The 18851-nt window shown below is 41.9% G+C and overlaps 1 protein-coding gene across 4 annotated transcripts; it reads left to right on the forward strand.

The window, feature by feature from the left end:
• The first annotated feature begins 303 nt into the window (after positions 1 to 303).
• LOC102220551 (anoctamin-7-like) lies at positions 304 to 18186 on the forward strand. 4 transcript variants are annotated; one of them, XM_014472191.2, is made up of 23 exons: positions 304 to 2235; positions 5835 to 5886; positions 6149 to 6276; positions 6472 to 6579; positions 6651 to 6787; positions 6875 to 6932; positions 7339 to 7449; positions 7521 to 7686; positions 8291 to 8381; positions 8533 to 8629; positions 9132 to 9275; positions 9354 to 9491; positions 9566 to 9661; positions 9802 to 9904; positions 13408 to 13519; positions 13675 to 13729; positions 14679 to 14776; positions 15637 to 15785; positions 15871 to 16076; positions 16147 to 16277; positions 16359 to 16449; positions 17189 to 17308; positions 17415 to 18186. In XM_014472191.2, exons 1-23 carry the CDS (start codon positions 2146 to 2148, stop codon positions 17562 to 17564), a joined length of 2631 nt encoding a protein of 876 aa, XP_014327677.1. In that variant the 5' UTR covers positions 304 to 2145; the 3' UTR covers positions 17565 to 18186. The 4 variants fall into 4 exon arrangements, with proteins under 4 accessions (XP_014327677.1, XP_023207715.1, XP_023207716.1 ...); XM_023351947.1 differs by lacking the exons at positions 304 to 2235; positions 5835 to 5886; positions 6149 to 6276 and having other exon boundaries at positions 6373 to 6579; positions 15637 to 15767; positions 15856 to 16076; XM_023351948.1 differs by lacking the exons at positions 304 to 2235; positions 5835 to 5886; positions 6149 to 6276 and having other exon boundaries at positions 6373 to 6579; positions 15637 to 15767.
• The last annotated feature ends 665 nt before the right edge of the window (positions 18187 to 18851 follow it).

The following is an 18851-nucleotide window of genomic DNA, read 5'->3' on the forward strand; positions in this document are numbered from 1 at the left end:
TCCAACATCAACAAAGTGAAGTAAAAATGCTTCATTTAAGTGTCCCTTTAATAAAATTAAAAACTGATTTCAGATGTTTATTTTTTTTAATAAATGTTAGTTTTAACTGTATAACAAAACATCCAAACATTGCCTTTTGCTGCTGGTTGTTTGAATCCAAGCCAACTTCTAATTATGCATGAAAATATTAAATATTGATTGTTTCATGAACTATAACTGCTAGTTATGATTTTTCTCAGCCTCCAAAGAAACCAGAGACATTGAGTACTGAAGAGCTTAAGCCAAAAGAGTTTAAGAAACATGTCTTTTGAAATGTGTTTCAATCTGCACAAAATGTTGCTTTGATTTTGAAAGTTTTTGTCATCTTCCCAAAGTCTTTCTCACTGCTGATTACATTAGCTTGTGTAATGCCATGCTGGGGAAACATTGGTTTCCGGTTCCCGGTAAATGACCATCTAGGCTGAAAGTTCCACTAGTTCCACCAGTTTTTAAGGATTTTACAAAGAAATCCATCAAATTACTGCTGAGTAAAGCTGTTTGTAAAGTCACACTGTCTAAAATTACCAGCAATAATGTAGGTTATTTAGCCTGCCATAAGAGTAAAACATAGCGTGTTTTTCAAGGTCCTATTTTTCCTAAGTTGTTTATTTACAAATGCCACAGTTTCAAACCAAATGTTTAGCTAGTAAGATAATTATTTAGCATGGAGCTGGATAGTTAAATGCTTTGACTAATTTAATAGGCAGTTATAAGCATTTTTATAGAGAAACCAAAAACAACTCTGTCTCAACTGTTTGCTGAAAGAACATGGAAGATAACAAGGAATATTTTAGCAGAGCATCCATCCTCTTTTTATGTCAGTTTGAACCTTCTGAAGGCGTTTTTGTGTCATTGTGTCTGACACTAGGAACATCGATTAGAAGTCATTTATTAACAGTACAATAATTATTCTTAACCAAACTACATGATAGCATTTAGCAATAGCATGCTAACTGTTTAACTCTATGCACAAATTGTTGATATTGTGATTCTATGAATGTTTTATTGTTTTAGGGTCGAAGGAAAATTTCCACCTTGATAGACTAAATAATTTCATCTTATTTTTTCATATATATGACTCTGCCAACAAAAAGTCTCTCAGAATAATATATGGCACCGTAAAAGCAAAAATGGACATGTTTGCTTGTATCTGTTTAACAACCAGATTCCTTATTCTGTGAGCCGCGGATAGACATCCATCCATCTTCTTCCGCTCATCCGGGGGTAGCATTTAACTGACATTATTAAATTATTTCATAAAGTTCTTTTGTAGTTCCAAATGTCTCGACTAATTTTGATCACTTTTCCTGATCACACTTTTTTTTTAACTTTATTTATTATAATAAACAACAATACAATTGTACTGTGAACAAATCTCAGGAAGATAATAACAATAATTTACCAGGGGGAGAATAAAATAAAGCAAGAAGATAAGAAAACGACAATCAATATAAATATGTATAAAGGAAATAGCACAGATGTCACAGTGCATTAACATAAAAGATAATCCAAAATTCCAAGTTGATTCCAAGCCCGTATTATTGATTCTGCTTTTTGATTAGTGGAGGATTGAATTGTTGATAAATAATGTTTAAGTTCGATCAAAAAAACTAAAAAATTTGTTTTTTTCTTCAAAAATGTGCATTTATGTAGGTGAAATTTAGCCTTAATAATTAGTAAATTGATAAGGAGACTCTTTACATTCATTCCTCCATTTTGTTGAAATCCAAATAAGACATTTTCCCAATATAACTGAAAGCCTGCAGAAATTTTGGAATCAACAAAGTTACAAAAATGTTGCCAAAATATTTTAGAATGAGGGACAACCAGAACCGATGAGTGACCGGTTCTGGGCAAACAACACAGAAGGAACAGTTCACATCAACGTTAGAACTGAATTTCTTTAAATAGACTTTAACGGGGTAGATTTTCCTGATCACACTTGACCAAATATGCAAGTAATGCGATGACGTCACTCATCGAATTTTAGAATAGCCAATAGCTACTTTCCTTGCTGACCGGTTGGCAATGGCAACAGTGGCGGCGGCGTTCCTCACCGTTAGCTTGCCGGGGTCGTTGCTGGTTAAGTGGATGTAGTTAGAAAACATGAACAGAGCGCCAGAAAGCGGACAACCAACCTCTGTTCAATGTTGGACGAATACACCGCCTCTTAAAAGGAAGGAAAGGAAAATTCAGGTGAATATAAATGTACAGTTAAGTTGGCTGACGATGTAATGACTCCATGCCAGACGGTTCAGGTGTTTTGGCTAGCTCCGTTAGACCTGCTAGTCCATCTAGCATGACGATGAGGCTTAAGAAGACGAAGGTAAACAGGCATATTTGAGGACAAATACGATAGTGGAGAGGACCTGCATCATTTAAAAACAAAAAAAAAAGCTTCTTTAGTTCAGTCAAAATCCAAGTATTTAATGCTGAAGTAACTAAAAGGTCCATCAGGTAACCAAACTGAAGTTGCCAGTTCTATAATTTAGATTTACATGTATATGTATCTCTATGGGCTCTTTGCACCTGCCGCGCTGACGTCACAACCGCATGCGCAAATGCGGCTCTCTTTTTTCCGCTTTGAGTTATGAACATTGCTGTCTTCCTAATATAATGGGCTTTTAAGTTTTCATGGATTTCCAAGCGAACCTAAATTAAGAAGACAGTGGCTTGTAAATATTCGTCGCTACCAGTTAAAGCTAACGCTGCACAGCAAAGTTTACAGCCTTCACTTCACTCCAGATCAACTTCTTCAGCCTAAAGCAGAAGGTAAAGGAGCCTCCTGTGTTATTTCCATGGAATCACTTCTGTATTCAGCCTGAAAGAGTTTATGGGAACCAGAGAGCAGACCAGAGCCAGACAGCCGAGCTACTGATCCGCCTGTACACACTGCTGGAAACACCGTCCTGCTTCACAAGAAACATGCAAAACTAATAAAGCGAAATAACACGGAGACTTTAAGGAACACGGCCATATTTTTCTAAAAGCAACAACTTTAAACCTGAACAGTCAGCTGAACTAGAACTCCGACACCAGAGCTGCTCTACTGTTAAGCTATGGGCTTGTTGTTCCTCAGGCTTCAGAAGCAAAAAGCCTGAACTGTAAAATCCCCGTTACTTGGTCTCTGACACTAACGACAATAAACCACGTAATATACTTGAACACAAGGTAAAAACATTGTCCGTTAATGAATGATGAAAAATGTTTAGATACTTAAATAGCACATTTTTACAAGAAAAATGTCAGAATATTTCCTACTAGCATAAGCTAAAGCTAATGTTAGCCACAAAGTTTAAAGTAAAACTCACCTTCATATCTGTGAACCTTTAAGAGGCGAACATCTTAAAACCTTTCTCCAGCTTATTGTCGGGGCTTCGGATCGATGTTCATCATTAATTGTTACCTTGGACCAGCCCTGCAAACACCCAGTGGAAAGAGACTTTTTCAATAGATCGGAAAAGATTGAGCCGCTTTTCCCCGAACGAGGAAGCTGAGGTGCAAAGAGCCCATTAACCTGAACAATATCAGCAGGTGCCAGGAAGACATATTAGTAATTACAAAAGCCTCCTCTTTGTTTAAAGGTGCATAAATAAATAAACTACAGCAATTAATGAAAGGTATGCCCTTAATAATTGAACTGTTCTATTTTCCTGTAATATATAAACTAAACTAGTTTTACTCAAGTTTTTTTTTTTAATTTTTCTTTATTTAATCAGGTAAACCCCGTTGAGATCTAGATCTCATTTTCAAGAGGGACCTGAAACAAACTTCACTCCCCGTCGGGGAATCGAACCCCCGTCTCCCGCGTGACAGGCGGGGATACTCACCACTATACTAACGAGGAGACAAAGTTAATGCTTACATAAGATTTTATGTATTCAGTTATTAACTAATATTAGTTATAGTTATATATAACTGTAATAAAGCCTGAAACTGGAGGAATATGGGGTTCTATTTGTGTCAAAAATAAGCAGAAGTCATATGTGTAGATGTTGTTGGTCTATGTCGTTGCTATGTGTCTTTGGTAGATGTCTATGGTCTTAGTGCTTTATGGATATGTCAATGTTCCATGTAGATGGAACATTGCATATATGCATATATATCGTATATAGGTGATGCACATATGCATCATATATACATACATCATATATGCATCACCTACAACATTTACATGACATAGACATATGCATCATAGACATATGCAACATCTACATGCAACATCGACATATCCATAAAGCACTAAGACCATAGACATCTACCAAAGACACATAGCAACGACATAGACCAACAACATCTACAGACTTTCTTCTTCTGTTTTATTTTTTAACTGATGAGGAGCTGTGATTTAGCGTGGCGGCAGCAGGAAACAGGAAGTCTGTGTGAGGAGATGAGATCTTTGTTTTCTCCATCAGCGACATGTCTGTCATAAGTATCGAAGACATAAGAAACAGAGTTTAAGAGGAAGGAGCTGATTAAAAAAAATACCATGATGAAAATGAATCATATGGGATTTCTACACATAAAAATGTTGATTAATGCAATGTTTGCCAACCCTGGTCCTCCAGACTCACTGCCCTGCATGTTTTAGATATTTCCCTGCTTCAGTCCAGCTGATTTCAATTGATGATTGATTAACAGGCATTTGTTGAACTGCAATCAGTTGAATCAGGCACATTAAAGCAGGGAGACCTCTAAAACATGTAGGACAGTGGGCCTTGTGGACCAGGCTTGGGAAACACTGGATTAATGGAGCAATCAGCAGCATGCGTCATCCTGATAATGTTATCAACTAGCTCAACTGGAAAATGCTGGTTGGGCAGCAGGAATCAGTCTCTAAGCAGAACAACAGGAGCTCATTTCTTCTGGAGTTTTGTCAAAAGACACCATTTTTTTCTTCGGGTTTTCTTCTTGTACATACATATTTTCAGTCAATACATCCTTGAACAAAATGTCTTGATCTTGTTGTCCTTAAGACAAACATCATATCCAGACTCTTTCCAACATAGAACGCCACAATAAACTCCAGTAAATAACACAGTCGGGGTGTGGTGATGGACTCTGACCTGAACCTTCAGAGCCACATAAAGGCAGTTAAAAGTCGGTCTTCTATCACCTGAAGAACATCTCCAGGGTTAAAAGACTGATGTTCCAGCAAGATCTAGAGAAACTCTTGCACCTGTTTGTGTTTGTACCAGACAAACATGGAGAAGCAGCATTCAGCTTCTGTGTACCACAAATCTGGTACAAACTTCCAGAAAACTGCAAAACAGCTGAAACACTGAGTTCCTTTAAATTGAGATTAGAAAATCTGCCTGGTTAGATCTGCTTTTGAACCATAAGTAAGTTGAAAGTCTGATCAATATGGCGAGTAACAAAAAGTCTCATTTACCGTCATACATAAGCAGAAATATCGGAATATTTCTTATGAATATTTCTAAAGTAGCGCCACAAAATTTGAGAGTTTGATAGAAGGAAACGTATATAAAAAAATAAATCATAAATTCTTGGAGTGACTGATTTACAGTCCCACGAATGATTTTGTTTCTCTTCATGACTTGCCTCTGGAAACTGATCATTGATGGAGGAACATAAACTCCACAGACCCTGAACCTGACGGGGAAACGACTGGGAACCAAAAACCAACAAGAAAACACAGAAAGTCAAAGTTTTCATGAGGAAACCGACACACATCAGCCACAGAGACTCAGAATGCATTCTGTTCATTGAATACTGGTTTGTTTAGAGCAAACTGTGTGTTTCAGGTAAATTGGAAATTTCTTGTTGTTTTCCAGCGAGCATCGATTCTAAACAGGAACGTGTTCAGAGACGGAAAGATTCGAATTGGTGAGACGGATTTTACTGAAGTCCTTACAGTTTATAGATATTTATGTTAGAAAACTTTGATCATTTAACATCTTTTTATTGGAAAAAAACTGAGGGATTAATTTCAGTATTAATGATTAAAATATTGTAAATCAGCTCACTGTTGAAATTCTACAGCTTTATGTTGCTAGTAAAACATTAACTTGTTCATAAAGAAGGAATTAGGAATATCTTTTTCCATCTGCATGAGTAAACGTTTGAGTGCTGTTTTCCGATTGGTCAGATTTTGTCCTGGTGTGGGAGGAGCTTCGGGGTGCTAATGAGAACGACACAGGTAATAGCGCCACCCAGAGGAAGTGGAGGGAACAGTTTCTGAACAGACTGAGACAAGTAGGCCTGCTGCAGGAGCAGGTGAGCAAAACAAACACACCTGAGAGTGAAGTCAAACCCAAACAGAGCGACATGTGAGTGAAACGGCTGCCTCTGATTGGCTGTGATGAGGGGATGGAGGGCGTCCGACATCATGACGCCTCCACCTTTGTGCTGGACAGGTGCTCTGTGTCCTAACATGTCCCCTTCAAGGTCTTTCTTTCCTGTTGTCCACAGAGAGAGATCTTCAGGGCGAAGAAGAGGATCCGCTTCATCCTCCTCAGCGCCCCTTGGAGGGTCCTCTGCTACTACGCCGAGGAGATCAATCTCAAAGTCCCGCTGGAGGTAAAACCCTCCCATGCAGCTGTCCTGCCTCTAGTGGACGTCCTCTGACAGTGTCCTCCGTCCTCCTGCAGGTGGTCACCGATCCGATGACTAACTGGTCCGAACATTTCCTGTCCAAACTGTCCCTCCCCAATCCACTGTCCCAGAACGTCCCCAACCCACCGCTGGAATACTACACCTGTCAGTTCAAGTCCAACAAGCTGGAAAGGTCCGCAGTGTCTCCATCTTCAGTCTCTGTCCTCAGTCTGGGACCAGACTAGTTTCTGAGGCAGCATCACCTGTCCTCTGTCTGCAGGTTCCTGGGAAGTGGTGACAAGGAGACGTTCTTTAAGACCACCCAGAGACACCAAGTGGTGAGTTCAGGCACCGTACAGCATCTAATTCTTCTTCTTCTGAGATGAGGACAAGAAGAAAATGAGTTCAAGACGAGTGTCGACCCCTGCATCCCTGATAATCTGATGTAAAAAAAAAAACAAGTTGTTTCTGTCGGACAAAAACTGGGTATCCCCAAAAATATAACTTATGAGGAAAGAAATTAATTTGAACTTACGTACTGTACATACCCAGCTATAATTTATCAGGGTCAGAAAATCTGAATTTTGTGACAGTTATTTCCAGTCAAAATATGTTAAGCTGTGTTTCTCATGGAACATTAATAATTCCTCCGGGACATGTCTTGGTGTCCCTCATCTTTCTGATTCGTAATAGTTTGATGTCCTGAAGAAACTCAACATAAAACGTTTCTCTGTGTCTCTGCAGCTGTATGAGATCCTGGCCAGAACTCCGTACGGTTCTGTGAACCGGGGCGAGGTGGGCATCGACCGGCTGATCAGTGAGGAAGTCTTCACGGCAGCGTACCCACTGCACGAGGTCTGAACCTGACATTCCTGCACGTTTAAAATGGCTTAGAGGAACCTTTACAATGTCAACTCTGTTTGCAGGGGGACTACAGGATGCCGGACGACCCAGTGCCCCTAAAGTCTTTAGTACTGAGGCAGATCCTGCATGGGTACTGGTCCAAGTGGTCCTGCTGGAGACGCTACCAACCTCTGGGCCACATAAGGGAGTATTTTGGGGAAAAGATAGCTCTCTACTTTGCATGGATCGGTAATTACAGTCGTGATTGAAATGTCCTGATCCAGTCCAGACATGCCTCGTTTCCTCTGAGCGCTACGGTTCGGTACGCTATTCTGTTTGTTTCCATTGTAAAACCGGCCCATTCAACCGGCCCTACTGGGTCCCCTTCAGTTGTAGGTCCATAGGACAACGGTACGGTGCGGTTAGGATGGTGCCACACAACACAGTCCATTGATTGTGAGACAGAAAACGTCACTTTGCAACAAGTTTGTTGTTGCACTCATATGGTCCAACCAGCGGAGCAATGGCCACACCAATCCGGACCGCACTGCTCTGTGGAAACGAGGCGATAGTCTTCCCCCGTTTTCCATGCTGTGATCCAGTTTTTGCCTTAATCCTTTAAAGTGGTCTAAATAAACCCTTCACCAGTCTGACTGGAGGATATGAGGGGTCTTTAAGATTTTCCCTGGACTTCAACAGCTTTCTGTAGGATGAGGAGTTCCCATGGCCGAGTACTGGAGTCCCTGGTGTGGCACGTTAAAAGATTTTAGTGTGTTTTCTCCTCAGAAGGCAGATTTAACCCAGAGTACATGACTGTAATCCTACTCAGTGTTGAGTCAGTGGGTGTCTGCAGGTTTCTACACTGCCTGGCTGCTGCCTGCTTCTCTGATTGGGACTCTGGTCTTCCTGTTGGGTTTTGTAGATTTGTTCTCTGACGTCCCAGCGTAAGAACACATTCTACCTTTATTGTTTTGGCTTTATGCTTTTGTAACAATCCCAATTTCTGTGCTGCTTGACTTGTCTGTGGTGAAAATGATTCACCACCCAAATAAAAGCCTGGATAGTTTCTACAGAAGATGTGTTTTGCACCTGCAGGAAGGAGGTGTGTGAAAGCGGAAACTCTTTCATCATGTGTCCTCTCTGTAACATCTGCTCCACTTGGAACTATTCCAGCATCTGCATCACCTATAAGGTACCTGTGAATCAGTTCATTCATTGTTTCCTACCACAGCTGGGCTCTGCCTAAACCAGCCTAACCTAACCGAAGCATCCTCAGATACAGAGGTTGTCTAATCTAAGTGGTTTGATTTCTCAACGGTGCTTTTAATGTCTTTCAACAATTTGCTTTAGGTCAGTTGACTTGGATCTTATTAATGGATTAAATGTTTTTTACACATATTTTCTATTGGTCTTTGCTATTAGAAATTCAACATATTAGTATAAATAGGACATTTTGGCCTAACGTGCCCTGCGTTGTCTTGTAGTTAGTATTCTGGAAGAATCGAGCTGTAAGCCACCTAACGAGGCAATTTCAACTACCTACAGCAGTTAGATCTTGTTTCCAATGACTGATGATGCCTCTTTCCTGTATCGTTCATATCTGTATGCTCCTGCTAGCTCAGGTTATAACAAGTAATAAATAAGAGGCACAGCTCTGCCTCTGAATGCACTCAGCATGTCCTTCGTGTCTGCAGGCGGGTCTCCTGTTTGACAACTGGGGCACAGTGTTTCTCAGTCTCTTCATGTCTTTGTGGGCCGTCACCTTCCTGGAGTACTGGAGGAGAACTTCTTCAACTCTTTCCCACCGCTGGGGCTGCTCTGACTTTGAGGACATTGAGGTTAGATGCCGTGATGCCTCGCTCTAAAATGGTTCCACTTTCCAGAAGCTTCTGTAAGTCCTTTCCTTCCCCGAACAGGAGCGTCCGCGTCCAGAGTTCTCGGCCATGGCGCCGATGACCACGAGGAACCCGATCACTGGGGCCGAGGAACCTTACTTTCCTGAGAATAAACGCTTCCACAGAACTGTGACTGGATGCATGGTCATCATTGTCATGGTAACTCTCCTGATCTTCAGCGTATACCACCAGAAGTTAGAATAAGAGGTTGAACTTGAGTTTCCTGTGTGCAGATTTCTGTGGTCCCGATGTTCCTCATTTCCATTATTTTGTACCGTACCATCCTCAGAGTCGTACTCTACAAGTCAACTACAACTGACAGCTCCTCTGTGAGTCTAACTGTCGGGGCGTTCCTTCGAGTGTTCTCAGAATCTGTACAGACAGTACAGATTTCTGAGTACGCTGCCCTGAGGGACACCATGCATTCCTGATGTTCTGATCCTGAGCTTGAACTGGTTTCTGCTTTCAGGCTGGGACGATAGCCAGCATTTCAGCATCAGTGCTGAACCTGATCATTATCCTGACATTGTCCAGAATTTACACCTGGCTGGCCGGCGTCCTCACACGCTGGGGTGAGTCTCTGTTCTCGGGTCTAGTAGAGTTTGACCAATCGGTTTTGTTTCATCCCTACTGACCGCCAGAGGGCATTGCTGAAATCACTGAACGTTCCCTTCAGTCATTCGCCGTTCCAGTAGTAATACTAACAGAGTCACACCTGTAACATAACAGAATGATCAATCAGGGGATATATAGCCTGACATCATCTGTGGCTCTCTTCCTCTTCTCATATGCGGTTCGTTTTGCGTGGCATCAACCTTTTGGATGTTGGATCATTTCACTGCCATGAGGCGTCCAGTTGCCTGTTGGCTGGAATAGTGATGTACCGCCCTCCTACAAACTTTGATGGTTTGATCTTTGTTCAAGGTACTTTTGGTCTTTGTTGGTGGTGACAACATTTGCGCCTAACAAAAACATTAACAATGCTCCAGCTTTATTTGCAACAGTTGACAGAATCACAAACCCTCCTGTGACGTTACGCCTAAATTCCAATGTATTGCCGCCTGCAACCAGTTTTCCAGCTTCTTTTCAGAGAAAATTCAAAAAATCAGAGCATTAATCTGCACATCCACTATAAAGTCAGTACCAATGCTGAGCCCAAACAAAACAAATACAGGAAAAATGACCCAATTTCAACTACTTAATTATAAAACCTTAGAGGAAATTATAAGTCAACTAAGCTCCAGTTCCTGCTGTCTGGATGTTTTACCCTCACATTTATTTAAGAAAGTCCTGCTACTATTATTGATCTGATCCAGATAGTAACTCATCGCTCTCATCAGGCGTTTTCCCCCAGGCTTTGAAAACAGCAGTAATCAAACCAGTGATAAAAAAGAACAATCTGGACAAATCACTAATGCAGAATTACAGGCCGACCTCTGACCTCTGACCTCTGATTCATCAGCAAAGTTATTGAAAAATCTGTGTAAACAATTAACTAGCATCCTAATGATAACCAACCGCTTCGACTCCTTCCAGTCTGGTTTCCATGGTTACCACAGCACAGAGACTGGCCTAGTCAAAGTGTTCAATGACATCCATATAAATACGGACTGTGGCAGAACCACAGTGCTGGTTCTGTTGGACCTCAGTGTTGACCATGACATATTACTGAATCAACTGGAGAGTTGGGTCGGACTCTCCGGTCCAGTGCTAAACTGGTTTGAATCCTACATAAAGAACAGGGATTTCTTTGTTTCAATTGAAAACTTTTCATCAAAGAGGTCAAAGGTCACATGTGGGGTACCCCAAGGTTCCATCCTAGGACCCCTTTTATTAAATATTTATATGCTCCCACTAGCTCAGGTTATAACAGGAAATAATATTAGCTACCATAACTATGCAGATGACACACAGCTCTACATTACGATGTCACCAGGTGACCTTTGACCCCATCCAATCACTGAACAGAAGCTTAGAACAGATAAATGTGTGGATGTGCCAAAACTTTCTCCAGCTGAACAGAAACAAAACTGAAGTTATTATTTTTGGACCTAAAGAGGAACAATCTAGAGTTATAGATCTAGAGTCATAGATCTAGTTATAGATCTAGAGCAGGGGTGGGCACTCCTGGTCCTCGAGGGCCGGTGTCCTGCAACTTTTAGATGCATCTCTACTTCAACACACCTGAGTCAAATAATGAGGTCGTTAACAGGACTCTGGAGAACTTGACTGCACTTAGGAGGAGATTCAGCTGTTGGATTCAGGTGTGTTGGACCAGGGAGACATCTAAGAGTTGCAGGACACCGGCCCTCGAGGACCAGGAGTGCCCACCCCTGATCTAGAGTCAATGCACAGCTTCAGTTATTACAACTAAAAACCAGCGATCAGCCCGAAACCTGGGAGTAGTGATGGACTCTGACCTGAACCTCCAGAGCCACATAAAGACAGTTACAAAGTCGGCCTTCTATCACCTGAAGAACATTTCCAGGATTAAAGGACTAATGTCTCAGCCAGATCTAGAGAAACTCATCCATGCCTTCATCTTCAGTCGTATTGATTATTGCAACAGCGTCTTCACAGGTCTGTCCAACAAATCAATCAAACAGCTGCAGCTGATCCAGATGCTGCTGCTGGCGTTCTGACTAAAACCAGGAAGATAGAGCACATAACACCAGTTTTAAAGTCCCTCCACTGGCTCCCTGTAGCTCAAAGAATAGACTTTAAAATACTGTTGTTAGTTTATAAATCACTGAACGGCTTAGCACCACAATACATTAAAGATCTGCTGTTGTTGTATCAACCTTCCAGACCTCTCAGGTTCTGGTTCTGGTTCTGCTCTGCATCCCCAGAACCAGAACCAAACGAGGAGAAGCAGCTTTCAGCATCTATGCACCACAAATCTGGAACAAACTTCCAGAAAACTGTAAAACAGCTGAAACACTGACTTCCTTTAAATCTCAACTAAAAACCCACCTGTTTAGGATTGTATTTGAAATGTAATCAATTACAAATTTAATGATGGAACTTGACTTAATGTTGTGTTTTGATTATTGATTCCATGTTTCATTGTGTTTCTGTGTTTGTAATGATGTAAAGCACTTTGAAATGCCTTGCTGCTGAAATGTGCTATACAAATAAAATTTGATTGATTGATCGATCGTCTCACAGCTCACAGCTCACATTTTAGCCAACCTCATAATTGGTCTTGAATTGAGCTAGCAGTGTTAGCCTCTCTCTTTTTGGTGTTTTGCTTTAATTGTTGATGGCAGTGTTTCCCTCTCCCAGTTTTGGTTGTTTTTTATGCACTGTGTTTAAAAGCAGCCCTCTCTCCTCTCCTTCAATGCTTGTAGTGGCAATGTCATCATTCTGGTGTTGATGGCTGTATGGTGGGGGGAACTAATCTGGTTTCTCTGTTTCTGCTTGGTGCTCATTGGTTGCACCCACAGTCGGTTCCACAAGCACCAGTTTGGGATCTGCCCTTGTTCTACCTACCCTCCATTAGAGGCAGGTAGACCTCAAGTGGAGATCTACTTGCTCTTTCTGTCAGCCCTTCATGTCTCAGACGGGGTTTTGTTGGCTATGATGTTACCATGTGGCCAAACACTGCATTTGTGCCTAAAGTGTTATCTCATTCTCACCGGAACCAGCCACTGAGATTGACAGGATTTCAGCCTACGTCAGGAGGATGGTTATGGTGCCACCCCTCATCTTCTGGGCCAGGTTCTTCTGCAAGAACAGGTTCTTCTGAGCCTTCTCAGTGAGGTTTGTGCTCTGGACTCCTTGTGACATCGCTGGTATTAGTCACCAGGGTTTTCAGCAACGCCCTCTGGTGGTCAGTAGGGATGAAATAATATGTATGTAGCTATGGATCAATGAATCCCAGATGACCATAAGAGATTCTCTGAACTTGCATTCCATGACAAGATTCTGTAAGACCAGAGCCTCAGATGATGTCAGGCGATATCATATGGTTGATCAGCCAATATGTCACAGCTGTGACTCTGTATCTGGTGTTTAAATGATGGAAACTTTTAGTCTTCACAATCTTCATGCCTGTGTGTTTGTTGCCATTCAGAGATGCATCGCACTCAAACCAAATATGAAGACATGTTCATCCTCAAAGTTTTCATATTCCAGTTTGTGAACTTCTACTCAACTCCAGTCTACATCGCCTTCTTCAAAGGCAGGTGAGAGCTGCTCCAGCAAATCGCGACAGGCCTCTAAGCTTCTTCAGTGTAACATTTTTATCAAGTGGTTCTGCTTCTAATCCTAAAGTTGTTTGATTTTCTCCAGACTTGGCCTGTGTTTGTCCTAACGATCTTGTTTGTTGGTGTCTCTTCAGGTTCGTTGGTTACCCTGGAATGTACAACACTCTGTTTGGACTTCGTAATGAAGAGGTGAGTTTGTCATTGTTAATGTTTGAAAGAAAGACAAATATTTCCTTAATGAGAAAATAATTTTTCAAGAGGTTGCCTGCAAATGTCATGTTAGGGGATGAATCTACCTCAACCTCTAACATCCTGAGGCTCTTCAGGGATGGCAGGCTAGATGGATCATAACATCTTCACAGGCATGAACCAGGGCGAAGGACGAAGTTCTGATCCAAGTTCTGATCCACGCATGGATGAGATTAGGAGACTTCCTGTGGAGGGCTTCATTTGGAGGCTTTCCAGGCACATCCTACTGGGTTAAGACTCTCGGACTGATCCAGAACTTTCTGAAGGGCCTATGAATGCTTATGCCTTATTTCCAAAATAGCAAACCAGTGCGGTTTGGTATTTTATAGTCTGACGTGTTTAGGAAAGTATTTCAACCACCAGTTGGACTCTTACTGGGCATGCGGGGTTAAACCCAAGCACCTACCGTTGCATCATATTAGTGGGATGATGGATGTGATGTTTGTCGCAAGCAGTGACATTTTTCCACCCCCAATTAATAGATGGTGTTGTGTGACACCAGTAGATCCTCCCTAACTGGACCGTACCATTGTCCTTAGGACCTACAACAGAAACGGGCTCAGGATTTTTGCAGTATGGGTCACAGGAAACAGACAAACTAGCGAACCGAAGTGCACCAACCTGAGCCGTAGCGTTCAGTGGAGATTCTCAGACTGAGCCTGAGAGTGTTGCTGCAGTAAGTGATGTCTGGGTTGCCTCCTGGACATTTTGGACCTGCTGATGTGGACCTAGCATCTACCAGTTTGTTATGTTTAAATATGTTAGAGGACAGAAGCTGCTGTAAATATTGTATTGACCTCAGCAAAAAGTTCCAACGGGTTGATTTTTGCCACAGGCAGATAATATGAATGAAGAAGATGATGTTCTTGTCTCTGGGTTTTGGTTCCAGTGTGGAGCCGGCGGGTGTCTTATTGACCTGGCTCAGGAGCTGCTGGTCATCATGGTGGGAAAACAGATGATCAACAACGTCCATGAATTCATCTCCCCGTAAACGACACACACAGACACCACACCATCACCAAAATCTAATCATTCCTCTGCTGTTCACGGCTGGCAGGAGAATTTAAACTGCTATTCAGAATCCTTTCAGATCCCAAAAACTTAGATCCAGGTTTAGCTTATTTAGCATGGCGCGCATGTCCACTCGCATTTCAGGTCTGGATTTATAAATTGTACTGCTTTGAGTTTCTGAAATGGCATTGATGATTCTGTTGCATCATAATATGTTTTGTTGCTATATAAAAATATTAAATTATTTTTAAATGATCATTTTTATTGATAATAATAATAAATACCAGTTATAATACGCCGGTGTTGGTCCAGGTCATGACTCCATGCTGTTGCTAGTGCTGGTCAATATACATTTCAAGCAAGTTACTTAAAAAAGGACAAGTGAGATTTGCTCACCCAAGCCAGCTTTAAATTTGGCGAGTGAGCCAGGAGCCATGTTATGTGAAGAATTAAATAGGACCGTATAAAACAGATAAAAAAGAGGGTATAATAATTATAGCTTATTCCAGTGTCAATACAATGTATTTGCTCATTCACTCATGACTCCATGCCATTTATACTTCTGGTCAATGTAAAATACAAGCTAGTTACTCAGAAATATTTCATATTTGCGCATCAAGCCAGTGTTTCAATGCTTCAGCTTCTAAGACTATTTCATCTCCAAGAATGGACAATTTTCAAGCCACACTTACTCCAGCAGTGGAGAAATGTATTTGACAACATCGATTTGATAACTTTTCAGAGACTTTATGTAAATCAAGTTCCAAACGAGTCTGTCAACAGCTTTCAGACTAGACTGCAAGACGCATGAAGCAGAAGGCTTCTTGTTTCGGCAGGAAGGTTCAGGCGTGGTGGCAGAAAAACAAAATCCGTCCTCCACAGATGGCAGGGGAGGGGACTCAGACGATGAAGGACGTTTCTCCTTGGGAGGCAGATTACGACCTGCTGGTCTGTGAGGGACTCTTCGGTGAATATCTGGAGATGGGTAACCAAAGCCTCTGTTTGCTCCAAAATAAAAGAATCCTCCATGACTGTGGGTTGTTTCTGAAATCTAGTGCTGCTCTTCTCAGTGCTTCAGTTTGGTTTCATCACCATCTTTGTGGCGGCGTGTCCTCTCGCTCCTCTCTTCGCTCTCATGAACAACTGGGTGGAAATCCGTTTGGACGCTCAGAAGTATGTTAGAGAATACCGCCGCCCGGTTGTGGAGCGAGCTCAGGACATCGGCATCTGGTTTCACATCCTGCAGTTCATCTCACACATAGCCGTCATCAGCAACGTGAGTCTGATCAGGAGCAGCTTTCCTGAGTGAGAGAAACAAATTAAACTTTTCCTAAATTTGTTTCCAGGCTTGTCTCATTGCCTTCACCTCGTCCTTTGTGCCTCGGCTGTACTACCGTTACACCAGAGACAGCACCCTGAGCGGCTTCGTTAACTTCACCCTGGCAACAGCCCCACTCAGCCACAACACCACCTGCAAGTAATGTCCTCAGTCCGCCTGTCCAATACTGTTGTCCTCCCAATGGCAGCAGTTTTGCACCTTAACATTGGTTTTGTTCAGGTATAGAGGTTACAGGGATGATAACGGTGAATATCTGCCGGAGTACTTTCACCTCATTGCTATACGACTCAGCTTCGTCGTCATCTTTGAGGTCAGTGTCTCTTACAGTTTCTAATAGTGCATCCAGACCAAACACAACTTGAACGTCAGGGGCGTCTGGTTTACAACCTCGGTCTATGGTGGATGCGCGTCTAGGGGCATCGAAGTCTTGGACACCCTGGTGCTGCACCTTTTGAAGTGTGTCTGGCAGCAAACGCTAGAGTTAGAAAATCGGAACTTTTGCAGGTGACCGCAGCGTGTCAACCCGTCATAGAGACTTGAGTTGGTGTCCTGGCAGGAGAAGAAGATCAGCAAGTTGTCAAACTGGGCTGAGACGTGCTAAAAGCAACCCTCATCAGCACGCAGCTCTGGTGAAACTCACCAAACTCAGAATGCCTCTGAATTATCTGGTGAACTCAGACATAGCGCAGAGAGGCATGATGATCAGTTTTTCCTGCTTTCAGAAAATAAAGCCAAGCCGCTCTCTCTATTTCCTTTGCCTTTGTACAAAGAGACTGAAAGAGAAAAACAACTTAAAGTCAAGAGGCTCCTCCCTTTCCACACTTTGCTCAGTTGCGATTCTAGGGCGATTTTGATGCTCAGTATCAAGGGTTTGACTTCAAAGTGTCCAATTTGAGGCGTTGGCTGCCTTGTTGACGTGTGAAACGTGTTCGGTCTGAATGCTCTATTAGTGTCATGGACCTTCACTGGAGAAGCTTCTAGTTGAGAGAGAGCGCCATCAGAGGTGAGTGAAAGAAGATGATGTGTGTTTCACCATCTTTGTACCTCAGCATGTGGTCTTCTTCATCGGCCGACTGATTGACCTGACGGTTTCTAACATCCCAGAAGAGGTGGAGATTAAGATAAAGAGGGAGCACTACGTGGCGAAACAGGCGCTGGCTGAGAATAAGGTCCAATATTTAAGTCCTTGAAGTTTAGTTTGATCATAATTTCCTTTCGGTTAGGCCGTGTGTTTGGCAGGAATGGTTTTAGATACATTATCTTGTGTACCTCCAGGCTTTGGGGAAAGCCATGGTGCCAAATGATAAGGATGTTGGGTCAGGTCATTGTGGATCCAGAAGCCTAGTACAATTCGATCCCTGCATTGCATTACCAACACATCTGATCACGATCCCAGAGAAAACGGATCCAGCTAGCGGCTGCTGACCTGAAGCCCGACTGCATCAGAACTGATGGCTGTGAGACCGGTTCCTGTGGAGGTTTTACAACCTGCAGAATGGGGCTCCTTCTGGATGTTTACTGGATTTATATACAATAATTTAGCTTTCCAACTTGTCATAGAACAGTGTGCCGATGAAGTATCTTCCTACCTTTACCTTCTGAAACCGGAAGACCTGTTAGATTTCTGAGTAACTCTCCTGAGAACCTCGACCGACCCAAAGCTTCTCAGGAACTTCCTCAGACAGAGAGGCTGGAAGTAGAACCACTTAAAATGGAAATGTGTTTTATTCTGCTGTTGGAGGGAACTGAAGCTTATTCCAAGGTGTTTGTGATGTACCATCATATTTAGAAAAACTGACATCTCCAGCATTCTGGATGTGGCAACTTTAAATATTCTTGGCTTAGGCTATGAATGTTTGTGTTTTGGTCTCTTGCAGAGATGTAAATTAGTCTGCATTTGCAGCATTAGATTATTTCCATTTCTTCCCGCTGCTCAACTATTGGTCAATTAATGTAGATTTTTAAAAATATTTTAAATTTAGCTCATTAAAAGCAACACCAACTTGTCTTAGTGAGAAAAAGTAAATATTTACTGCAAAGTTCTGAATGTTACATATTTATTTTATAGGTCAGATGTGATGTTATTTTTATTGTATTTTTGCTAATGCTTGATTAAAAATGAAATGTAATTGTTGCATGGGAAATTATTCATTTTATTGTTACAATAAAGAAACCATTGATTTGAAGGCTTGTTTCATTCAGGACATTTCAGTTCATGTTATTCACAATATGTCTGATTAGTTCATAATAATTTGAACATAAAGGTCAAGATTTACTGAGCCCTCCTGAAAGGTAAGAGCCTCCCACATCAGGCAAGAACTGATATCAGAAACATTAACGATGTTCATCATGAGTCCAGACAGAAACAGCTTGGTGTGAGACGCAGGTCAGCAAACCTCACATGAAGATCATAACCAGTCAAAGTGGGAGATGAACAGAAAAATCAAGAGTTCAGAGGAAATGGAAACGTTGTAGAAAATCTTTAGAGTCCTGCTTGCTTTGACTCCTGAACTGGTAACGTAGCTGCAGCAGATTGAAGACTAAAGCCTCTGACCTCTGACCTCTGACCTGAAGGCTTTGAGCTGCAGAAACATGATTAATATTCAGCGGTAAGCTGCAGTTCTTCTGAGGCGCCAGCAGGTGGCAGCATGTTGCCACCTGGTTCATTTTAGATCCTGAACTAAATATTTCACATCACTTGAATATGTCTTA

The sequence above is a fragment of the Xiphophorus maculatus genome, chromosome 18, assembly GCF_002775205.1.
Source record: "Xiphophorus maculatus strain JP 163 A chromosome 18, X_maculatus-5.0-male, whole genome shotgun sequence".
Classification (NCBI taxonomy): domain Eukaryota; kingdom Metazoa; phylum Chordata; class Actinopteri; order Cyprinodontiformes; family Poeciliidae; genus Xiphophorus; species Xiphophorus maculatus.

Bases quoted from the DNA above. Each gene is read 5' to 3' on its own strand.
- LOC102220551 (XM_014472191.2), top strand. From the start codon at position 2,146: ATGAACAGAGCGCCAGAAAGCGGACAACCAACCTCTGTTCAATGTTGG. The intron at 6,933-7,338 runs GTGAGTTCAGGC...GTGTCTCTGCAG, and splicing joins CCACCCAGAGACACCAAGTG to CTGTATGAGATCCTGGCCAG. The intron at 16,278-16,358 runs GTAATGTCCTCA...GGTTTTGTTCAG, and splicing joins AGCCACAACACCACCTGCAA to GTATAGAGGTTACAGGGATG.